Genomic DNA, 20,640 nt, shown 5'->3' with positions numbered 1-20,640 from the left:
TATACGAATTAATAACTGACATGGTGATGGGGCATTCAAAAGGTACAGCTCCAAGAATTCTCTCAAAACAGCCTCAGATGCTACTTACAAACATGTCCCAAAATCCCTCTTAGGTAAGCAAGCTTCCCTTTCTGTGACAGCACAGGAACTGAGAAGAAAAGAGGTTCCCTCCACCATTTTTAAAAATGCATCTAAAATTGAGCAACCAAATTACTTAATTAATTTCCACACATGGAGTCAAATTTAGATATTATCACTGGGAACTGTTACATTTTAGCTCTTTGGAAAATTACATTATTTCTATTTTAGTGCCTAACTATAGTTTAAGCACTCAAAGGAACATTCAGTATATTTTTAACTGCTCATTCCTATCTACAACTAAACTTCAACAATGCTTCAGCTACTTCATAAATATAAACCAGAACACTTACTTGCATTTTGCAAAAAAAATAGCATAGAAAACTAAATTACATGGACAGAATGCATCAGAGTAAGAGTTCACCTTTGTTTCTTGCTCATGATTTTCAAAGTCCAGTTAACAGCAAAGGTTCCCCTAGCTACTCTTACTAGCTAAGCTGTATTACTGATGTGGCTGTCCTCCTCTCCTCTCTCCTTTGCATATTATTATTGAAATGAAAACTTACACTAAAATTGTAGCTCTGCTGTAAATTAGAGTTTTAGGAAATATTTATTTTCTAAATATGTTATTTTTCTAAAAACAGGAAGTCCTCTTTGCTAAGTGACTGTCTATCCTGCTCCTGCGTTCTGTGCCACAGAGTAAGGTCAGATTGTAGTAAAGACTTTGGATTTATATATGCCAACCTTTTTCCCTACTTAGTACTTCATGGGCAGACACCACACCATTATACTATACACCATTTGCTGGATTGCTACCATAGCTCACTTCTTAGAGGTCACAGTGAGGTCTGAAGACATCCAGCATCCTTCTGAACAGCTCAGCATGTCACTAGGATGATGAAGGGCCCAGAACAAGAAATGTGTGGGCTCCTCTGGTCAACTCCATTGACCCCTGCGCTGTAAAGTAGAAACAAAAACCTACCCAGGCACCTGAAGAGTTGATCTGCAAAAGGGACTGATAACTGCCTTAATATAGTCACAGGGAACAGAGTAAGAGAAACAAGTTGCAGGAAATAGGGATAAAGACACAGAAAACAGGAAACAAGTAAATGACTGCTCTATGACTGTGTTACATTCCTTATCTGCAAGAGAAGTTAAAATTCAGCAATATGCAGGTTTTAGTCATTCCTCTTTCACAGCTGTACAGCTTGAAGGAGAAAGTGTTCTGGTTTCCTTTCTTGAGTGCTACAATCAGCCTCCTCCCTGCAGAGATATGCACTAGCAATGAAAGCAGTGACAATGGAAACACCAAAGGGTGTACATACGAAAATATCTTGTAAACACAACACCGCATGCAGTACAGAGGAACATAACACATGCTTGACTGAACAGCCACACAAAACCTTGAAACACTAACAAACCAAATAATGAAGTATGGAAAACGTTCAAGAACAGATTACTGTCATTAACACTTAAGGTCTAATTTAAGCCTTTTTATACATGAAGGAAGTAAAATGTAAGTGCCACAGAAAATATGACACTGAGATTAATCCAGATATCAGTACATCCAGGTATCAGTACATTGTATTCATGCCAATTCTTGTAGTGAACCCCGTACACACACACCCACGTGCTCTGAGCACATCTGGGACGGCCGTCATAAATGAAATTTAAAAATATTAGCAATAATTTTTAGAATACAGGTGTTTTCATTTCAGTCTTAGGAAGTATGCACTGATCTTCCAAGTTTAAAGCCATACACACACACACTCTCATGACCTTTTTCTTTAAAAAAAAAATATATACACAAAGCCACATGTGCACGCACACACACACACAGAATATGTACCTATATCTGGATATATCCCTGACATTACTATGGATGTCATAAAAGCATGGAATGATTTTACAGACAAGTTGCAACATAGAGCCATAATGAATTTCTGAATCGCCAATACTCACACATAACAGAGGGCCTGATCATCAGCAGGTGCTGGAGAAGATCTAGAATGTGAAGCATATGATGCAGCATCTTTATACAATGGTGTTAACAAATGTCAATGTCTCATGCTGAATGTGACAGGCATACTTATGTAGTTAAAAGTGTGAGCTGCTTTTTTCTTTTTTTTTTTTCCATTCCACCTTCGCTTCATCTACACCTCTCCCAGAAAGCATCTGCTCTTTATGATTGTCTATTTCAGTTATTATTAACAAGCATGGAAAAAGGAATATCCCCACATTTTAGGCAGGTGAATTATAATTCAGCTCTGTAATTACCTGACAGATGTTACAAGCAGCTGCTGCTGAACACAAAACCCTGGCTATTATTACAGAAATGTAAGAGCTCCTGGCAAGGTGGAGTGAGAAGTGAAACAGAATGCATTCTGGTAAGGCCACACATCTGGTTTTCCACACACAAAGGGGAAAAAAATTAAATACCTAAGCCTGAAACTCAGACTGCTGGTTCTTGAAGTATTCAAAACAAAATTTCCTTTAATAAAATAAAACAAAATAAAGCCTTCATGTGGCAAGTCAGAATAGCTTTATGTTTTCTCAACAAATACTGTTTGCCACTGAAATACAGCTTTGAAATTAAAATGCTTGTACTTAATCACTTTTGGGGCTCACGCTGCTACACAAAAAAAGGTCAGTCTAAAAATTAGAGACACCTTTGTAGCCCTGTAGGAATAAAAAGGAGTGATACCTAAATGGCCACACCTGAGTGCGCATGCACCTGTCTCCTGAAGAAGACACCAAAGAAATTCAACTTGCTTATTTGAAATGCTTAAATTGCAAATCCTGCACGGTGGTGTATCACATTAGCTCTAAAATGACATCTATATATCTGTGTATTCCTCTTAGCAAACAGGAAAAACTATCATGGGATAATGCTCCATATCTCCAAATTTCTGACTTGGGTCATTATCCACATATTTGTATCACAGTATTTTTCCATAATTCTGTACTGCTCCTGAAAGTAAAAATCACAGAAAAAATTAATTATGCTGAATAGTTTTGTATCAAAACTATGTAGGCCCAAAAATACTGTCCTTATTCTTGCAAGACTCCTTAAGAAACTACCAAAGGATCTGGTCTTTCCATTTTTTGAAATGTAGAAGCCAGCTCTGCTTTAACCCTTATGGGAATGCACTGAAGAACATAAATACAAAATGAAAGACAAAAAAGTAAGAGTATGAATAGCAACTGTCCCTTTTCTGTGAGACCTTTCAGAAAGGGATGCATTTTTCTCTGGAAAATCTGAATAATCACGTCTAAGACAAGATTTTGGTATTTTTGACATATCTGCAAAAGCCTAACACTAAAACCCAAAACTTAGAGTTACACAGTGTAAGATGTAGCAGCTCTAAAAGGATAAGTGCAAATAATGAACACATCTGTGTTTGATCATGTAAACACAGCACTAATAAAAGACTCCTCACCGAAAAATGGTGCTGTAGCATTTGTCTATCTAAGCAGACATACACACACATGCATGCTCACATACCAACTGATTTCAGTCGTGGCAGTCAGAATTATAATACAGTTTGAAAGCCTACAATAATAATCACCATATTTTACCAAACTGACTCATTCATATTAATGATAGCATTGACAATAATGCAATTCATTATATGAGCATATGCCATTATTTAAACAAGCTTGCATAGATCATAATCCTAAATGCATGACAGCTATGGGGCAGACCATTAAACCTACCACCCACAGTGTAGATACTCTGCCTACCCATTACCAAAATGCTGGGTGTCTTCAAAGATAGAATACTTCTGGGCAAGAACAGAATGCCCTGCAGTCCATTCTGAACTGACAAAAACCATAGTTACCTGCAACCACACTGGGACTGAACTGATCCCTCTCAAGGCCACCCTCTTAAAAAAGTAGAGATTTCTATTACCAACAGCTCTATTAATCCCATTTGCAGATATGACACGATCCATGTTACCATGGGCTTGAGAAAAACGGTTACCAGATTTTTGGAGCTGTAAACCCAGAACTGGTGTGTCTAGAGCACTGTCCACAAGCTCCGGAACAACCTTATTTCCAGATGGTGCACATGGGCAAAGTAAACTCCACAATCACATCAACTAGAAAGAACTGTACTTTAAGGGAAAGTTAAAATTCTGTCAACTGAGTGAATTTGAGAAGAAACTTTCTCATCAAGCAAGCAGATTTTCCAAAACTATTAATTACTGCAAGTTTAAAGTAGTAACTCCCAAAAGCAGATATTTATGCACTAAACAACAGCTCCTTCATATGCACTAATAAAAACTTGTGATTTCACAAAACAGACTGTTTCTGCTGTTTGTCACAGATGTACCGAAAATGTTTTAAGCATTACTTTTCTGCATTAACATCATGCATCATACTTTGTCTGGCAGTCAAAACCAAAATCCATTTTACAAAGATGTCCATCAAATGAAATCACTTGTGCAATGGCCAGGTCAGTCCACATGTGAGAAACACAAACACTTTGAGCAAATCCTTCCTTTCTTTAGAAGAGTCATACTATGAATGCTAATCCTCTTCCTTCAGTAAAAACAGGGAGGGCAGTAATGATAATGATTACTAATGAGAGTAACAACTTTTCTAAGAACATCCAAAGCCTCTTACACAAGCGATTTTATCTTTCAAACCCATGAAGATGTAATTTGAAGGTGAATTATCCATCTGAAGCTGTAACTTAAAAGGTAAATTCATGTTGTAAAAACAAACATTTTTTTTAATTTAGAATACCTGCATAAATAACCAAATGTTTATTATTAGCCTATTCGTACCACAATTCATCACCTAGCTTTACCTACTTTATGTCTGGTCCAATGAGCGAATGCCTCCTCAGCACAGCCCGGGCTTGTGCACTGGTTAAGTTAGTGGTTGACTCTTCATTAATGGACAGGATGCAGTCCCCTACACCAATCCGTCCATCACGGCTTATTGAGCCTCCATGGATGACACTGCGGACTATCATTCCTGAGCCATCTTTATTGGAACTTACTGTCATCCCTATAGGGAAAAACACATGAAACAGTTAATAATGTCTTCAAGGCCAAGCTCTGAGTGCCAAGAAAAGGGAATGTAACCTGGGGCAGTTAAGGTAAATGCCAGCCAGCCAATCTGCCAATGTCAGCAAGTCTACAAACACTGCTCTTATTCTCCCTTGCGTTTCCTTCTTTCCAACAGAAAACAAGAGACAGCAGTTACACATCACAACCATAGTTATCTTTACCTTGTGTTATTTCACATACCAGGCTTAATCTAAAAAAAAAAAGACTGTAGAAAATTATAAGCAGAAAATAAATAAAAAAAAAATGAAATTGCCTCTAAATCAGTCAGATTTACACTCTGCTGGATGGTTCACTGAGTTTATACACCACATTTCAGTTTAGTTTAAGATGGTTCTCTTTGGAAAGGAAGTGAAATGATCAAACAGTTAATTAGGAGCACAGGGCAAATAAACCCACACACACATATTTTCAACAGAATGCCTGAATAGGATCCTACTGAGACAGTAGCTGCCTTCCTGCTCTACTAGGTGGACCATCACTTAGACCCAGAAGAGCATCCTGCTTCTGTGAATGCCTGCGCCACTACTGATGGATTCAGTCCTCTACTTGAGTTTCACCATGATCCCACCTGTGGATACAAACCACGTAACTCTACTTTCTTTTCACTAATGGAAAAAGAGAGAGAGATGCTCTTCCACCTCCACTCCCATGGGGAGCCCACAGGGACTTACATGGGGTGCTGGGCTTCACATGTCTTTGTGGCTGTTCTTACATGCATGAGTTGTCACTGTTATTTTCAAGGCAGATGGTGCTCATGAAATCAACCCAGATGACAGTTTCACGAAAAACTGTTCTTCACTGAGGCAACAGAAAGGTAGCTGAAGGGCCAGTACCCTGAAAATTCACCCACTGGACTTCCACTATCCCAATACTGCCAAACTTTGTTTAATCTTTTGTGTCACTAACATGGAAGCTCTCCTTTACTGACAAGATGAAGCCACCTTCTGTAAGCTTCTGTAAGCTGCAAGGAAGCTCTGTAAGAGCACCTTACAGAGGAGTATATATGGGAGAAGGAGGCAGTGGCTACCCTACTATGTGTTCTTCTGGTTTTGCACTGAAATATCGGGCTAGCAAGCACTAAAGTGCAGCTGTGTGTCTGCAATCCCTGACCTTATTGTCCAGACTACAAGTGGAATGAAGAAGATAAAGCAAAACAACCAAGGATACTGACCATGAAAAAATTCTAACCATTTACATACAAACATGGCTACAGAAGACAGAGACTGAACACTTTACTCTGTGACCTTAGAGCTTGGGAGACAGGCTGGCTGAATAGTTTAGAAGGCAGCTATAAGCCCCAGGCTACCCAGACTCAGCCAGCCATACAAACACCCGCCTACATATCTGTCTCAGAGAAAAGAAAAATAATACTGCAACCATTTAAAGAACGACACTAATCTAGGTATTAATCTGTGCTTTTTAGAACTCCTTCCAGAAAATAAAAATCTCAGTAGCGTTGGCTCCTCACACCCACTTGTAGTTGAGATCACCATTGTTGTCTGAAGTATGAGGAGGTGGCCCTGACTAGCAAGGAACTGCCCAATAAACGTCTTAGACACAGGAATACATGCACCTCTCCACTTTGGCATGCAGAAGTCAAGGTTCATCTTCTGGAAAAACTGCAAAACCCATCTTCATGATGATGTATTATTCTGATGAAAGACTGTGGTGTTGTGCATCGTTGATGTTGCAATATTACAATGTTGAGCGTATCACAGTTGGCATTTACAGGTGGTGTGCTGGGGTGGGTGTGCCAGCATTTACACTCATGCACTCCTTCCAACAACCACCTCTTGAACGATGAGCACACATGGGTTACTCAGTCAGATCTGAATGTAAACACAAGGCTGCAACAGAGTGGTCTCACCATAATACAAAATCAGACTGCCAAGGAAACAGATGAAATGTGGTTTGAAATTCTGAACCTAACTTTGCTGCTTGGTTAAGCCAGTAACAACCAACAGTATTGCTAAGGTTAGTGTAACAGCACTCTAGAAAAACATCACCCCCAGTACCTATGCTGACATCCTCATTACAGCAGATCTGCAAGGCTGATGTCACACTTCAGACAGCTACAGTTTCAGGTTAGAAATGCAAATGCCACTGTCAGGTTGCCAAATGAATTACACAGGACAATGGCATTTCAGCTCTTCTGGCATGTGGGTCCTCTGTCCTCTTACCTTTTAAAAATCAATTGGATTTTAAAAAATGGTTGGTTTCGAAGAGCTGTTGCAAGCTATGGGTGACACCATTTAAAAGGAAAAAAAAAGTGCCAGTTCTCAACTGAAATAATTGATGCAGCTGCAGCTTTCAACATCATTCACAGCTCTCGATTTAGCTCCTTTTGTAAAAATTGAAGTTAAAAGCAGTGCAGCCATGTGTGTAAATTGGTCACTGTGCCCAGCCAGCTTCCCAGGCCAGAGCACACACAGACTGGAAGACTACAGTCAAAAGGCAGGAGAAAGCATTATTCACATTCATATCATGTATACATGAGAGGCCAGTCCTACTTTTCATGCATGTGATGGCTGCCAATGTGCACACTGCCCCCCAGTTTGTATTTTTATGCTGCATTATGCTTATTATTATGCTGTATTAAGCTAAATTTGCTTTGTATGTTCAATGAAAACAAAACACTCATAGACACACATGAAAAAAACTGCTCAACTGAGTTAAGAGGTTATTGCAAACAAAACTTTTTTTAACAAAATCTGAATGCCTGGAACTGCACTGTGACCTGCACTTTCTACACCCTGGCAATGAGGCCAATAAAGGCAGTAGTTACCCAACAAAACTCAAAATTTATACCCACACCAACCTTGCCAACAGTTTTGTATTTTGGGGAGGCAGATTCTAAACCAGATCAGCTCCTGATCCAGTTTGGACACTGGCTGTATCACAAAGGAGAAGGTGATTTGGGGCTGACTGAGATCCAGCCATCAGAGGGCAGTTTATTCCAGGTGGAAGATTATTCCACTGAAATACAGCATCACTGTGCCGCACCTACCTCTGCAAAGCAAGGGAGTCCTGAGTGGTGCTTGTTTATGAACAGCCTGTTTCGTGGACAATCCATGTTAAAGCATTTGCAGAGCCACTGCAAACAGCCAGTGCCCACACAAACTCCTGCCCTACCAGCACCAGAAAGTCTTCAAGGATGTGCAGATGGCCGGAAGAATGTCACCAGGAACCTAAACCAAAGCAAATGAACACACCGGCCACAAACGAGAGGGAAGCACCACTGTCTTCCACCAAAAAGCCTCCTTGGTACTGGCTTTGGGAACTGGCCTGGAAGAACGCTGTCCCCATGTTCCCCCTCACACTACCCAGGGCCACACCAGAGACCAGGAGAAGACACTGAAAAACATTTCCATCTGTTACACCTGTTTGCTCGAAAATGTATCTATAGTCAGTATGCTCACAAAGCTGCAGATCACAATCATTTAAAATTCTGAAATTCTCTACAAAATGATAATAACATTGAGCTAAAAATACTACCTAATAAATGTGTCAATGACCTGATATTCAGAAATAGAGGCACTTAAGATACAAATACAAGTATGTAGCTTCTTTAGACTCTTGACTATCCTCAGAAAGCAAGATCATTTTGTGTTTACATACATTTGAAAGTCTAGTCTGCAGATCTTTGACTCAAGAAGTCTTCTTCTACAGCATTCCTTGGCTATATCTCGTTTTCCTACTATACTGTATAAATGTATAGACATTAAAAAACGATGTATTAAAATTGTTCTGTTAATGTTTAAGAGTGACTAAACTCCTTTATGCAAAAAAAAAAATCTGTAACACTGGACACTTTTATGTTCATTGTGACAGCAAATGGACCCACTGCCATTATAGCCAAACACAGGAAGAGCAGCAAAGAACGAATATCCTGTTATACTTTCCCCAATAAAATGTCAATATTTAGTCTTTACTAATAAAACAGGAAACATATGAGAAAAACAGAAAGCCACGTTCTTGAATAGGTTACAAAAAACATTAGCTACCTTACCTAGACTTGAATTGCCTTTTGCAATAGTGATGGTCATCTCATACATGTTTTTGACTGGATTTGGGGTTGTGGAACTTCCCTCCAAAGATACTGGGCATTTCTTCTCCATTAAAAGCATTTGATCCTAACACACAGGAAAGTATCAGATCAGAATACGAAGAGATTGGACATACTGACCTAAACTCATCTTCCCTTACAGACATTGGAAAGGTCAGTCCATCAAAGATCAAACCGACATACATAAGATTTCTGTTTTCTTTCAGGTAACATAGCAAATCTATCACAAAGTATGCTTTTAATTTAGGGACATCAGTTACACTCTTAACATTAATGCAATGAATTCAAGGGCTCTCAGAGTCATTCACCACAGATGTTTGACAATCTGCCAGCGCCAAAGTAATAAATCTTCTAAGAAACTGGAGGTCTTTTAAGAATTTCTGGATAAATCACTGAACAGAAGAAAAAAGAAACACATGACACAGTGACTGTCATATACAGGAATATAATGTCTGCATACTGTGGCATCACAGCCCAGTTTGTGAGCTAAACCGTGCAGGTTTGTGTGAACATCAGGATGCAACTTTCAAACTGCTCCCCCTGGGCTTCCTATGCCTAGCTACCAGCTGTGCACCTCCTCCTTACGCTCATGCCTCTGTGGAGTTTAACAGGGGATATGAAAAGCCCCTTGGCCTGCCCAGTGACTAAACTGTGGTCCAGCAGTATCTACTGCTGTGAGGCACAAACAGACTTTCATATAACCCTGTATCACCAGTCTCTCGGAAATTACTACCTTGACGCCAGAAATTACCTCCTGTTTTGTAGAGTTCTAAATCCCTAAGTTTTGATGTGAGCTGCCACATCTGACAGACATTTACCATCAAAGAACCCTACATGGCTGCTGGCCAGTGTCAGTTTCTGCAAGAGATTCTACAGTGTAGTATGTCCTTTCCATAGGTTTTTTAAATTATTATTAAAAAAAAAAAGAAACATTTTACTTTTCCAGTGGGATCAAGTTGCATGGTAGTGGCAAGGCTTGCACTTAGTGGAATTTCTGCTGTTGTCTGAGATCCAGTCCATGTTGCTGTGTTTTCACTTTCATTTTGGTTGATATCCGGAACACTCAGAGACAGAAGATCCTTTTGGGTAAAACCAGTTGCAGTTTCCAGGCTACTGCCCGCTACGGACTTTTGTTCTCTCACTCTCTGATTCAGATCCATGTTGTACAGATTCTTGTCAGACACATCGTAATCAGCTGCAGCATTTGAACACTCCTCTCCAACAGACTGTTAAAACACAGAAGACAATGAACAATCAACAATATTTTAAGTATAACTGAAAAGTACGTTTCATGCTAAAATCTTAAACAGAAACTAATCTCACAGAATTTAAACATATCTGCTGTAACATATGTGTCTTCCGTAGATCCCTACAGGCATTTTACTGTAAAATTTACTTGATTCCTCAGACTATTTCTTCTGTTTTAAAATACCAGAAATCAATGAAAATAAGCTACTTCTGAAGGCCAAATTCTAATTTGGCACTCATCAATAACTCTTCACTAACTTCAGCAAAGTAATGCCCACTCACACATTCTCAAACTACACATAACTCCAGGAAACTACTAAAATTAAAGCATCCAATTGTCTTTCTCAAGTGGAAGAACTTCACAAGACCAAGGTCTTCACTCTCAGAACACTTAGCAAGCAACGAGCAATTTCAAGCAGCTCACACAATAAGCATGCAATCTTATCATCCATTTGACTGACTAGAAACACATTGAGGTATCACTTCCTAAGTAAAAACATACTTAGGTATTGCTTCCATGCAAAGAGGGAAAAGTAAATACTCGGTCAAATCTCAGCAAAAAATGAGCATGGAAGTTTTGAAGCATGACAACAATGAAATACAATGATACAGTTACAGAACCTTAGCAGTTAGTATTTATTGCAAGTGTATCGACTACGGCTGCAGCACTAGGATTAAGTTCTCTCCACAAAATTTATTTAGACTTTCAAGATTCCAAGGTCCTGTATTTCCAATATTTTAATGTATTTCAATAATCACAACCTTCCCCCCGCAAAAAAAAAACCCAACAATAAATCCATCCACCTTCAAGTATTCTCTATATGAGCTTTCAAAATAAGTAACTCTAAAAACATGCAGGTCTTTGCTATTATAAAGATATATCAATAAATTAAGAGGTTGGACTTAGAGGCTCTGTAGCAGTATTAGGGATTTTTCTCTGAAATGCAGCAAATGCAGTCGTAAGAACATCTTCCCCTAGCTATCATTGCTGTTATCCACTGGTCCTATTAAATCTTCTATTCTTTTTCCAAATAATGGGGAAAATATGTTTCCCAGGATTTTGAGATATTTTGCAACATTTTGTATCAAGGGCCTTAGTGCATACAAGCTTGCTCCGTCCCCAGATAATCATCAAAAAAGGTTCATCTGTAAATAAGTGGCTTAAGTAACATCTGAGAAGATAATTGAGCAAAGCCTAAATACAACTAATCTGCGTGATATAAGCAATGAAATAATTTACCACCTTTTGGAGAACAGAACACCAGGACTATAACCTACTTAAATTCTTTCATGAGGATTCAGTGACAGCTGGGACACCTACTTTTACAGTATGTTTTGTATCCATTTCTGCATCAGTGAAAACAAGATCCAGATCATACTGAATATTTATTCCATATGCCATATTACATATTAAGAGTTGCAGCATATGACTAATGCTGTAATTTTTCAAGAAAAATATGATTTCAGGAATTTGTAACTACAGCAGCATGTGGCCTCTTTAGATCATTTGTAAGTGTTTTTTTTCATCACCTGTTTTAAGTGACACCAAAGGCATTCAGAAACTGTCAACTGTCCTGTAGTCAGAAATAGCTCCTCATAGCATTGAATAATCCTACTACATTTCACTTGTTTCAGAAGTCTTTTATGAACAGATTTTTTCACTATGTTTACTTCGTGAAATCACTCATAACTGCACAGTATAACGTGTTATTTGATGAAAACTTAGTATCACTTCATACCAGTGCACAGAGAGGAGCACTGAAAAGTCAGGACCATAATCTTTAAAAAAACATGTAAACCAAAGACATCTTTAAGCCAATGCTGAAAATAACATAAGACTTTCTAGAACCTCAACGTGATATATGATGTAAATCCAGCCTCTATCTCACAGAATACTTTTCAGCATGCAAAATGCATAATCCGTTTAACAATTACAGAGTTAAACAATGCAATCTGTCCCACTGGCACAGCAGAGATGTGCTCTTCTGTGGATTAGAAGAAACCATTAGAAGATGAATTTAGCTTTCCAACCAGTGCCTCATAAGGCTGAACATATTCCAGAAGGGATAAAGGGAATTACCGCAGCTCAGGTGAGGAGGAAAAAGCAGCAGCTACTCTATTCAAGATCACAGACTGCAAACCCTGGAAAAAATCCCTACAATGTTGCTTTCAAAGATGACTGCTAGGAGAAATTACTTGGAAGAGTCTGGATTAGCAAAATAAATCTATACATTGCCAAGAAAAAAAGAGAATGAAAAAAAATGGAGAGAAACAGGACACCAAGTCTGATACACACAATCAAGTCATTATGGGTATGTGACCAGTAAGAAAAAAATACTGTTCTTTGTAATACCTTTAAAGAACTTATCTTTATTTACTGACTTTAAATAGAAATTATTAGCAATAAGAGGTTTGATATGTACAGATTTACTTTTAATTACAGTATCATTATGAACATTTTATGCAAGAACACAGTAAATGAATTAGCAAACATACTAAGAAGCATAAAAGCAAAGCTTAGGATGAAAACTTACTCTTGCTTTTCATACCTAAAATATTCTAGAATAATGCAGTTACTTTGTGCTACCACTCCCTACTATGCTCTGAAGTAACAACAATTAAGTTTTTTTTGTAGCAGGCTGCTCACCACTGCTTTAATACTGCAAACATCTCATCATACTTTATCTGGCTATACAATACACAAATCCAAGCTTTCAATGTTCTAGCTACCTCTCTCTTCAACACAGGTATCTGAAAGACACCAGCACCACCCTAAATAAAACTGCACTTCAATCTGGTAACAAATAGTGACATTTGAACCAGGATGACATACAACATTTATATTTAATAATACAGCCTTTTCACACTTATAATCAAAGTTTGTCATCAATAAAACCATCCTCCTTTTTACCTTGGGAGTTGACAACGGAAGAGAGAAGCTGTAGTTCAGCTCACCGCTACAGGCACTGCCATGCAGAGCTATCATTGAAGCCTGGAAGACGTCACTCTCTAGAGAATACTGCGATTCAAAGGTGGACTCATCCACTAGATCTGCCTCGCTGGAGTCCACCTAACAACAAAAGCAATTCAATCAGCCAGGCTATCTGTTACCTTCATACCACATAAGCCCCGAACACATGCACCTCAGCCACTACATACTGACTGACACTTTCCTCTTCCCCCCCCCCCCCCCCATGCTTTACATTGAAGTTATATTTGCACAGCACAGTAGGAAAATTTTCTGCTTCCAGTTACAATTAATGTTACTACATCTCCAGAGGTTTTAAAAAAGTAGCTGAAGTGAAAGTCTCAACTGGAATGAGTTGCAGGGCTGAGGCAGGCTTTTAACAGGAGTATGAGGTGTTGGGAGAACTCTGCTATACTCCCTGCTGTCAGTATTTTGATTTTTGTAGGGCTTTATTCTTTGCTTGTTAAGTTTCTTTTACAAGAATCAGCACTGAAAAAAACATAAGCTTCACTCAGTGCCACCTGTCTGGAATGTTTTGTTCACCCAGCTTCATAGGTTTGGCTGTTCTTAAAAGCATATAGAAAATAATCTTCTGGAAACAGCAATGCTTTCCAATGTATTTATAAGAAAAAATTATAACATTTTTTCTAATTTCTAAAATACTTAACATTTGACAACAAGATTAATACGGATAATTCTCCTGTCTTACACAAGAAATAAAGTTTTGAAGAGTTCCAGACATGGACATGGGCAGTACTTTTTGCCTTTTTTAAAAAACAATTAAATAGGTTTTTTTTTTCCCCAAGACTCATATACTTTCAGAAACTAGAATAAAACTAAGACCTAAAAGACTTAATTTGTGATGCTTCATATTCTACACTTTGATTATAATTTCATCTCCCCTGGCACAGCTCAAGCAAGCAGTGCATGCTAACAAAAATGATCAGCAAGTTCAGAGCCACGACCACAACATAAACTTTTATGAAACAGCCAAGTGCACCCATCTGCAGAGATGGAACCTAACTGTTGCTTTTCAGCCTCTGTGATTCATCGTACTATGTATTCATTATGTCAGATTCACAACAGCAATAGCAACAATCTGCAGTGATTCAACATAATGATTCCTTTTTGGGGTAAAAAGGATCTATTTTTTTATTATCTCAACCCTAAACACTTCACAGCTAATTCAAACTGCTCCTTTGGTGTAAGTTGCTCTCAGTCCATCTTCTGGAAAATGCAGACTAGTGTTACTAAACCTACGCCCTAAGAAAAGGATTGTGAAAAACAGGGACAGACCTGTAGAATCTGAATGTAGATTTATCTATGAAAAACAGTATCTCATGAGTGCCCTCTACAAACACATCTTCAGCGGGAGACTGCACATTCAATTTCATATTTTGCACATTTAATTAGACAGTTGACAGAGTTGACAATTTAACCGTATTATTATCTGTCATGTATTTTCATTGTTCTTTCACAATTTATTTTTCTTATATGAATCACAGACAGAAGTCAAATTTTTAATCTGATCTTTTCAACACATCTGTAATTAATGGATATCTGTAATATATAACTTGGCTTCTTCATACTTCTTCCCAATGAACAGAATAAGGAAAATACTATTATCTAACTACCATACCAAGTTAACAAACTGCAGAAGAAAATACAGGCAGTCTTGTTTAAAAGTTATCAAAACCAGCTTGTCATTTGCAAACATTTGAAAAATAGTAAACATACTGGAATCAGTAATTCAGAGACTTTTTGCCTTGAAATCATCTATTTCAGGGTTTTGGTTTGGTTAATTCTTTTTTCTAACGAATTACATTCTGGTATTCAGTAAAAACTGCTCCTCTACTCATGTCCCAGAAAATGAGGGCCAAATAACTTCAGTATCAGACCCAGATCAGTACATATAACCACAAGAAGACACACTCAGAATACATGTATATTCTGGGGTTTGGGGTTTTTTTTTTGGTTGTGGGTTGTTTGGTTTTTTCCCAGAGTATTATTTCCTTTGTCTTTTTTATCTGAGTTCTTATTGGTAACTTCTGGGTTATGTAAGGCACTAAATGCTCCACTAAGCCCCATCGTTTATACAAGTGAACACCTTTTGACCTTGCAAATCTCATAATCACTGGTTGATGCTGAAGTCTAAAGAATACTATTAGGAGGAAGCATTGGCAGCTTTTGAAGACAGACAGCATTCCTTGTAAGGCTGGATTACATGCAAAAAGAGAGTCCCAAAAAACTGTAAGATAGATCAGTGATATGACATATAGGCAGAGATTTATTTACAAAATAAACACATGAACCTTTCTCTACACAAGGTAAGATTTTCAAAGGGATACTCTGTACATGCAAGCAGAAATGGGTAGTCATACATTTTTGAAAATCTCAGAATAGTTCCCTTCTTTTCCAGCAACTAACATATCATAGGCCAGATTCACAGTTCATGCAAACAGCCAAAATCTCCAGACCCCAGTTTCTACCACGTGGGGATCCATCCCAGCTATGGTGGATAAGTAATGTAGTGACAGTAAACACTAAAAAAAATCAGTATGAACAGCAACAAAGTAACTCCTTTCATTACAAAATGCAAAGACTTAAGAAATCTTTGGTAAATTGGGCCACTAACCAGAGCCAGCTCAGCATGGAAGAGGGCTGCATCAGCTGGCCCCTCCTCCTCAAGGGACTGGGCAGTGTAGAAAAAGCAATCTTCCTTAGCAGAGACACAGCCCTCCTCTGGTGAAAGCTGCAGAAAGAATGAAGCTCTGAGTTGGATGAGTGGCCAGGACACAGGGCATGGACCATGTGTTGGGCGGGGTTTACAGAGGCAAATGAATTCCAAATGCAGCAAAGAGTTCATTTCAATCATAGTCACAGTGTTGGGTAGGTAGAGAGAATTTTTTTTTTTATTTATTTACCTGAACTGATTCAGCTTCACATGTCATTTACATCTACAAGTAATGAAAAAGGCCTACCCAGCTATACCACAGAGCCCACAGCTTAGTCTAAACTGATTTTCAATTTCTGCTCTTTATTAAACATATACTAAAACTGCCATCAGAGTGCCACCAGGGGAACAGCATAACAGCAGAGGCCTTCACAACCTTGCCTGCCACACAGCAATCTTGTTAGTAGGCAGAAGACTGCACTCACTGTGTTTTAGGATTATATCTACTAGGTGGAACGGTCTCAAGAGGACAAAAGATTAATTCTGACTATAAACCAATAGCTTTTTCCAACACAATTTGATGCTAGGTGCATTCATCCAGTACTGCAAAGAAACCAGTGATTATTCACAATGTTCAATTAATTGACATGCATAATATGTGAAATATTACAGTGCAACTGCTGAATATTTACAAACTGCTGGGAACAGAAACAAAACCCCCATGCATGTTCTCTTTTAGAGTGGCATCTTCTTAAGCATGAAAAGGTTGACTTGCAAGATATTTTAGTGTGTAACACAGAGTCCCCACTACAAAAAACTAATTTAACAGAGCAAGTTTTAAAAGTACCCTCTTACAGAGAGCAAAAAAGTTTCTAGTAACTTAAGCATTAGCCATTCTCTCCCACCCTCTCCACAAAGTTCTACTAAGAATTAAAATTCAGTATCTGCATCCACAAAGACTACAAGATTATAATTTCATAAGAAGCACAAATGAACCCCAAAAACTGCACTTGCACTTATAAACATAGTGAAAGGTATCTTCTTTGTATGTATGAACTGGTGCCATTCTACTAATCCAAACTTAACACATCAGGGACACTAATCCACTAGCATCCTTACTGATACACTATCTTAGTAACCCTAGGTCTCCTTCAACCTCATTCTTCTAATTGTTACACACTACCTTCTGAAATCAAGCCTGAAATTGTTTATAGCTATATTAAAACAACCAGTTTGAGGTATATGAATTGAAGACTACTCACCACTGTTTAAACATGAAGTGTGCAGTCTAAATAGGAAGACTGCATATGTACTATACCTTGCAAAGCAAAGGAACAGGTAAATTCCAGGCAAACCACATCAAACTGACTTAATGTCACCATCTCACACATCCAGAGAATACTGCAAAGTGTATAAAATTATGCCTGGCAACTTGCATCCCTGAAAGACTGTGTTGGCTGCAAGACGCTTCGCTGTTTCAACAGCTGTGAGACAGGTATGCTAGGTCCTGCGATCACTACACCAGTCATACACTACACAGGCCACTCCTACATGCAAGGAGATACAGGAATCTGTTAAAGACAGCTTCTGGGTGTTTTGAGCCACCCAACTATACCCCAAAGCACACCAAGTGTATGCAGAAGTCAGGATCATCATGTACCAGCTTAAATGACATGAAAAGTACCCATCAAATTCCCAAATCCTTACAGGCAGTGGTTTGGCAACTCCTATTTTAACTGTTCCTGGTGGGGCTCCTTTCAGTGCTTGTACTGCTTCCTCCAGGCTCCCATTTTCCAAGTTGATATCGTTGACAAACATAAGCCGATCTCCAGGAAGAAGTCTGCCATCTTGCTCAGCCACACCCCCAGGAACTAATGAGCGAATCACAATTACAGTGTTTGATGGATCAACTGGATCCTAATTAAACAAATAAAAAAAAATCATTAAGCAACATCTTAAAAATTTAGGTCTTAGGTGAGTTTTTACATTGGTTATGTTGTGTGCTGCCTTATGTCTTGAGAGACTAACTTTTATGCATGAGCTGTTACTAAGCCAACAGAATTGGGTTATTGGAGCTCTGCTCCAGATGAACGCTCATCAGCAACTTACCCTTCTGTCCATACTGTTCATATGTTAGAATTCCACCTGTTTTTAATTCTTATATGTGAAAATTGTTACTTCTTTCTACGTGATGTCCCATGATACACCTCCAGCACAAAATACTGGTAAACTGCAGAGTGCTGTTCATACCGTAATGTGTAAATACACACCAGAAATTCAAATACTTCCTACTGCAATGACAGTGTTGCAGACTTCATCTTCCCTTACATCCAGTGGTTTGGGAATACAGCTGGGCAGTGCAGACTGGGGCAAAGTTAATATGTGCATTCTAGTGCAACAAAGGGCTTATTTTCAGTAACTCTCTTATGCTTCATGGCACCAGATCTTGGTGAGCTGAGAAAGCACTTTTTAAGAGGCAAATCTTTGTGCATGCCCTATTAAGACATTTTATGGGAGACAGGAACACACCAGAACAGCACTAATCAACAACACACAACAAAGTGGTGTTTACTTCAAGGACAACTGGTTTGTAGTCCCCATCCTCCCAATGCACTGATTTTTATAAAAACACTAGCATCAAAAACTAGTAACAGGAACATATGATTCTATTATAACAATCACCACAGGTGCACACATTCTTATACACACAGGTGCATGATTCTTATACAATTACATTCACAAGGAACACTATTACATGTCAAAACTTCCAACACATGGCAATTCACTTGAATATACACAGAAAAAAAAACAATAAATGTAGTAATGTACCAGCAAAAGGAAGAGAAAAGCAAACATCTACAAACTGGCATGCAATTGTAACAAGTTTCCATGCCAAGACGCACATCTGAAAGCACACACATCATCAAGGTGGCACCCAAAACCACAGGAATTGGACACTGCTCAAAGCTAGTGTGAGAGGTGCTCAGGAGGGTAGGGCACCCAGAAGACCCTTAACACTTCATGGCAGTTAACGCTGTAAGAAGAATACCGTGGAGCAATAAAACACAACTGGAAATGTAACTAGTATTGCTGGGCATAGTGCTTGAATCTGAACACTGACACCTCCCTCACTATTTTAATCAATATTTACACTGCCACTTTAGGTGACCCTGCATGAGATTTTTTTTTTTTTTTTTTTCCAAAAATCACTTCTTTCATCGTATGTAATAGTCTTCCCTAGGTAAGAAATCATGTAGACTTTCTTACAGGCCTGCCACTGCATAAAACATGAGGAACATGTTAGTAGGAACATAACTGTCCTTAACTTTAGTCACTGTTCATTGAAAATTAATGGAAAATTTGATGGAAACAACAAAATACAAAGATAAATCTCACTGTAAACTTATTGTTCACAGTCTTAGATGAAAGCAGAAACTTCAGTGACGAACTGAAATGTTTTAACCACATGTCAAAGGAGAGAACATAGGACAAATCACGTATGTTATACTAAAATGTAAATTTCAGAAAGCTGACTAGAGCTGTAGGATATAATCAAACTCACATTTGCAAAATATACAAAATAATTTAAGGTACCTCCAGCAACCCTTCAGTATTACCACCCACAATCAAAATCCAGTAACTAACCTCACAGGCAACAAATAGTTTGTACCAATGCTTCAGAAGAGCCTGAAGTAAAAATATGCTTTTCTTTGGGCTGATGTGTCTCACTGCAGAGCATCATGAGCAACACACTAGAGAGTAATCACTGTTTCACAAAACAGACATTGGACTATGGCTTTACCCTTCCAATTAATTACTAAACTACACTGCTCTTCACCTTTATCAGTGTGCAAATGCAAAATACTACTGAGGCATAGATTAATTCTAAGCAGTGCACTGCGGGCGTAATTTCCACCTGGAATGACCTCCAGATGCAACTGCATATACTCTTAGGGACAAGATCTAGCAGTGACCTTGGAGGAGACAGGATGCTGCAGCCTCATCAAATAGATGGGCAAGAGCCTAAGCTGTCTGCAGGGACAAATTACTTGAAGTCAGATTAAAAATCATCCACTGTGACAACTGAGAACAGGAAGAAAACTTGTTCTGGGATTCTGACCAACTGCAGAGAGGGCGCTGCGCTGTGTGTCATCAGGACACACCAAGAATCACAGCTTAAGTTACCCAGGAATTTTGAAGTCAAAACACAAAACGAATTGGGGGCATTTAGGCACATCCTGGACAGAGAGCTGCTAAGCAATGGATCTCAGAATTACAGTTCTGGATTTTAGTAAAACCTGCTTTAAGTACCTGAGTCCTTTATTGGATTTTGCCCTAAGCACTTCACTGCAGGTGCAAAATACAAGGCTAAATGCCTGAATATCCTGACTACATCACTCATTGCCCCTGGCATACTAGCAGATGAGCTTTCTGAAGATCCTAGTACTATTACAGATTATCTATTTTTCTGGACTAGTATTATCATTATCGCTGGAACTTGTATAATTAATCACCTTAATTATAA

The 20,640-nt window shown here is 38.6% G+C and overlaps 1 protein-coding gene across 20 annotated transcripts in view; it reads right to left on the bottom strand.

Moving 5' to 3' along the window:
* MPDZ (multiple PDZ domain crumbs cell polarity complex component) overlaps positions 1 to 20,640 on the bottom strand; it is a 99,387-nt gene that overhangs the window by 37,239 nt on the left and 41,508 nt on the right. For 11 of the 20 annotated variants that reach the window (XM_056324531.1, XM_056324533.1, XM_056324537.1 and 8 more), the window contains exons 17-23: positions 17,823 to 18,032; positions 16,077 to 16,193; positions 13,385 to 13,543; positions 10,164 to 10,451; positions 9,169 to 9,292; positions 4,899 to 5,097; positions 2,041 to 2,082 (exon numbers count right to left, since the gene is read on the bottom strand). In XM_056324531.1, the coding sequence (XP_056180506.1) occupies positions 2,041 to 2,082; positions 4,899 to 5,097; positions 9,169 to 9,292; positions 10,164 to 10,451; positions 13,385 to 13,543; positions 16,077 to 16,193; positions 17,823 to 18,032 (1,139 nt within the window). The remainder of the gene's footprint in view (positions 1 to 2,040; positions 2,083 to 4,898; positions 5,098 to 9,168; positions 9,293 to 10,163; positions 10,452 to 13,384; positions 13,544 to 16,076; positions 16,194 to 17,822; positions 18,033 to 20,640) is intronic. The other 9 variants (XM_056324534.1, XM_056324535.1, XM_056324543.1 and 6 more) reach the window with 3 other exon arrangements.

This window comes from Falco biarmicus, chromosome Z, assembly GCF_023638135.1.
Source record: "Falco biarmicus isolate bFalBia1 chromosome Z, bFalBia1.pri, whole genome shotgun sequence".
NCBI lineage: Eukaryota > Metazoa > Chordata > Aves > Falconiformes > Falconidae > Falco > Falco biarmicus.
The sequence above is the reverse complement of the archived record's forward strand: the minus strand, read 5'-3'. Positions and strand labels throughout refer to the sequence as shown.